The 5,000-nt window shown below is 44.5% G+C and overlaps 1 protein-coding gene across 1 annotated transcript in view; it reads right to left on the bottom strand.

The window, feature by feature from the left end:
• Positions 1-5,000, bottom strand: part of waplb (WAPL cohesin release factor b) — a 33,683-nt gene that overhangs the window by 6,328 nt on the left and 22,355 nt on the right. Inside the window, 2 exon segments of the mRNA XM_012828735.3 lie at positions 1-81; positions 4,947-5,000. The exon segment at positions 1-81 is cut by the window's left edge and continues 83 nt beyond it; the exon segment at positions 4,947-5,000 is cut by the window's right edge and continues 23 nt beyond it. Of these exon segments, the coding sequence (XP_012684189.2) occupies positions 1-81; positions 4,947-5,000 (135 nt within the window).

Genomic DNA, 5,000 nt, shown 5'->3' with positions numbered 1-5,000 from the left:
CAGTAGGGGAGTGGGGTGCCGATGGAGAGGTTCACCTCTGTACTGTACCTCTGGATCAGGTCCTCACAATGACGCAGGGCCCTGACACACACACACACACACACACACACACACACACACACACACACACACACACACACACACACACACACACACACACACACACACACACACACACACACACACACACACACACACACACACACACACACACACACACACACACACACACACACACACACAGAGAGAGAGAGAGAGAAGGAGTGAGAGATTAGCAATACATACATGAATAAATATAAACACACACACATTTATCTCACAAATGCATGGTTAAATGACAGTTCCACATAGACTGTGTATAAATTGAACACCCCACAAGGTCACGCACACAGTGTCAGATACCTATAGACCATAATAATAATAATAATAATAAATATAGCTGCAAGCAGCGATGCGGATTCCTCCAAAGATTGCGAAACCAGGGGGAAATGTATTCTCTTCACAATTTTGGAAAGAAGAGTAAAAGAAGGAAAGAAGAGTGGAAGAAGTGTCTTGCTAAAGGACGCTTCAACAGGGAATTGAACTAGGAACCTTCTGATTACTAAACGACTTCTCTACCCCTGTACAACTGTCACCCAGGTTTATATCTCAAAGATTTGCTTAGATATTACTTCTGTTCCTGTTTGGCGGCTTTTCTGCTGAATTTGAGTGGCTGTACCGGACAAACGGTTGTGAGGATCAAAATTCTGTTGGGTAATTGTAGGAGGAGTAGGCTTTTCAAAGGTTTTTGAGAAAAGCGCAAATATCGGAAAATCTTCATAACCGGAAATTGACGCCATAATTGTGTTTAATTCGTCTTGATCTAAGGAATCCAATGGTACCTCATTTTTGAAAATCGGTCAAACGGTTCAAAAGTTAGTGTTAACAAAAGTCCAACTTTGACCCGTTGGTGGCGCTAGTGTGGTCTAGTGGGAGACATGAAACTTGGTGGGAGTGAAGAAGGGACTGTCCTTAATGAGTGTGCCAAATTTCTGAAAAAGTTACCATATGGGATATGAGAAAAATTGTAGGAGGAGTAGGCTTTCAAAGCAGTTTGATAAAACCGGAAAATCTATATAACCGAAAATTGGCGCCATTGAACGTTGAATTCGTCTTGATCCAAGGAATCCAATGGTACCTAATTTTTGAAAATCGGTCAAACGGTTCAAAAGTTGTGTGTGTTAACAAAAGTCCAACTTTGACCTGTTGGTGGCGCTAGCGTGGTCTAGTGGGAGACATGAAACTTGGTGTGAGTAAAGAAGGGACTGTCCTTAATGAGTGTGCCAAATTTTAGAAAAAGTTACCATACGGTTCTAGGGGCTGCCATTGACTCCCATGGTACAAACATAATAATAAAACCTACAATAACAATAGGTTTCCTCCTGACGGAGGAATCCTAATAATAATAAGACCATATCATCCAGTTTGCTTTACAAAACTCTGAGCACCAATCCTTAAACTGGGTCTGCCTCTGGCCCTTGGTGAGATCATTCATAGATAGAGAGATAGAGAGATAGATAGATATATATAGAGATAGATAGATATATATATATATAGAGAGAGAGAGAGATAGATAGATAGCTAGAGATAGATGGATATAGAGAGAGAGAGATCGATCACTACATGCATTTAGAACATGTGTAAGGCACCTCTGCAGTGATTGGATAACCTTTTTATCTTTCCTGTTCCCACTCACTTGAAGAGAATAACTATAGTTGTGTGCCTATAGTTGCTTGTTTTATGAGCAGGGTGCCTTTCCTGTGCAAGTCATGAATCTCTTGGGGACAGTAAAGCTGAAATTATAAAGAGTGTAACACTCAGACAGTCATCTGAAGGGTAAAGTCTACGAGATGTGATTAACAACGGACACACACCAATGTAGGGGCCACCCACTCAGAACGGACACCCGCTCACAGGACACACACACACACACACACACACACCAATGTGCGCCCACAAACCCACACACGCATGCACGTACGCACATCCACACACACACACACAGGATGTCCTTATTAAAACCAGCACGTGCAGAGCAGTGAGGATATGACCCAAAGGTTAACTGATGGAGCACACACCAAGCCTGAAGACAGTACCGCTACATAATGCAACGAGTGTGTGTGTGTGTGTGTGTGTGTGTGTGTGTGTGTGTGTGTGTGTGTGTGTGTGTGTGTGTCTTTGTGGGGGTTTCAATTAGAGCTGCCCTGCAGGTGGTCCGGCCTGCATCCATCACAGACACACTTGTGTGTGCGTTTATGTGTGTGTCTGATCATTTGAGAGCGAGAGTGAGATGCTAACCTGGAGTTAACGTTAGCTAACAGGCTCGACTGCAAGAAACCCAAACACTCATCAGAAACTCTGAGGACCCGTCCAGTTTTACTCCACCAATGAATATTGGCGATACGTTTAATCGTTATGTCGTTATATAGTTAATCGTTATTATGTTCGACTCGGAGCTCAGTGAACTATATAAGTTCCTCCACCGCTACCGTCTCCATTTTTGGTGGTCGTTATGGGAAACGACCTGTCTCACTACTCTGCTCGTGATTGGTCCCATGTCAAAAAGTGCTTGACGTAGGGCGTTTTTTATTTTTTTCAAATCAAAAAGACACCCTAAGCTGCAGAAAAGACGTTAAAGAACGAAGAAAAATTAAAATCTTTATTTTGAAAACACGGTCTGCTCCATAGGATTAATATGTAAAACAGAGGCCAACAGCTTTACGGCCCAGCCTTAGTATGTGTGTTATATCAGTGTGTGTTCGATAGTGTGTGTGTGTGTGTGTGTGTTCGAGGGCATCTCTTAGAAGTTAACTGGCGCAACTTACGTCGCAATGTGCAGGCTTTACCCAGAGCCTAGATGCCCAGTCCTCCATCATGACAAATTAAAAGTCCCTAACGACCCCATCACTTAATCAGATTACACAGAGGAGAGGTCATCAACCAGAGGGGAGGGGGGAGAGCGAGAGAGAGAGAGAAGAAAGAAGGAGAGATAGGGAGAGAGAGACATTGAAGAACACACAGACAGAGAAGGGGGAGGACACAGCTACAGAAAGCAAATGACAGAAAGACAGAGAGACACAGAGACAAAGAGAGACAGACCCATTCAACATCTCATAAACCCCCTCCCTCCACCAAAATCTCTAATTGAATCTGGTCTGGCAGCATGGCTGCATCCGTGTGTGTGTGTGCGTGTGTGTAGATGTGTGAGTGTGAGTATGTGTGTGTGTGGATGTGTGGATGTGTGGGTGTGTGGGTGTGCTCAGTACTGTGAGAGGGGGCTTTGTGGACCCGGCCTGGCCCAAGACAAGCCAGGTTCATCAGGGGTCACACAAGGGTCACACAAAGGTCACCACTCCAATGCTGAGCAGACGCACCACAGCCTAATTCCATTAGCAGGGCGGAAGAATGCTCTGTGTGTGAGTGTGTGTGTGTTGTGTGTGTGTGTGTCCTTGTCTAATGGTGGGTGTGTGTGTGTGTGTGTGTGTGCTTTTGTTATATCTAATGTTGAGAGCATATGCACATGTGTAAATGTAAGTATGAATGCGTGTGTGTGTGTGTGTGTGTGTGTGTGTGTGTGTCTCATCTAATATTTCATCTCTGTGTGTATGTGTGTGAGTGAGCGCGCGAGGGCGTGTGATTACGAGGACAGAGCGAGAGGTGTCGTCATGACGTATCAGTCATAGCTCAGTACAGGTCTGGGCTGTACCCAAGATGGCAGTTAACAGTGTCTTCAGTGCCATTTGGTTTCATGCATACACGTCTGCTGTGTGTTCATCTCCATGACGACCGCTCCATGGGCAGCTCCTGTGAGGCCTTGTCTGAGCACGCTCAGTGTCCTTATTATATTATTTACAACTGGATGTTTGTCAGTAAACAAACAGGTTTCTGTGAGGTCACAAGGTCACACATGGAGTCTGGTATGGTATGGTAACTAGGTGGGCTGTATCATACTGGTGTATACTAATACTGCCTTAGAGAGACCAGAAGGAGAAAATAAGGATAAGGAAGTGTGTGTGTGTGTGAGAGTGTGAGTGTGAGTGTATATATCTCTGGTTTGCCTTAACATCAAGATTGGACAGCGGACAACAACATTACAGTGAGATTGACAGGCAACCGGAGTCATAAAATAAATCCTTCAAGGGCAGCAGAATTGGGTTTTTTCACCAAGAGAGCAGTTGAGCCGTGTGTGATTGATTTAGGCAAGACAAATCAGCAAGTCTCTCAGACACATAGAGCACTGGCCTACTCAAAGTAGTCTGCTCTTACGCAACTCTATAAACAGACCATGAAGCACACACACACAGAAAGTACAGCAATACAAATTCACACAAACAAACAAAAAGAACATATACACACACACACACACACACACACACACACACAAACAAACAAAAATAACACACACACAGATACGCACACAAAGAGATAAACATGCACACACACCTCTCTACTGAAGGACAGCTATGCTGGCACAGGAGTCTGTCAGGCTTCAGACTCCCTACACCACTCTACTAATGAGCTCACTTGCAGCAGCTGTCAATCAAACCTGCCCAAGCCATCAATCACGCCACTACTGCCACCTTCCCCCACCTCTGCCTCTCCATCCACTAATCTATATTTCATATACACACACACACACACACACACACACACACACACTGCCAACTACACAGGCTCGGGCATGCGTGGACGCGCACTTATTTATTCATGCCACTTTCAGCAAGGAGTAGTTGCTACAAAAAACAAACTCTATATGCACTCTGTCACACACACACACACACAATGGTTTTTAACTGGGCATTCTGTGTGCACTGTGCAAAAACAATACTCTAACTGAATTGAAACACGGTGCCTTGTAGCTGGGTGTTTTGTGTACATCAGTGTGTGTATTCATCAGGAAGACTCACTTAGCAGAAGAGACGATGAGCTGGGAGTCCTGAAAGGCGATCAGGTAGGCCTGG

The sequence above is a fragment of the Clupea harengus genome, chromosome 1 (genome assembly GCF_900700415.2).
Source record: "Clupea harengus chromosome 1, Ch_v2.0.2, whole genome shotgun sequence".
NCBI lineage: Eukaryota > Metazoa > Chordata > Actinopteri > Clupeiformes > Clupeidae > Clupea > Clupea harengus.
Note: the sequence above shows the minus strand (reverse complement) of the source record. Positions and strands in the feature narration are given on the sequence as shown.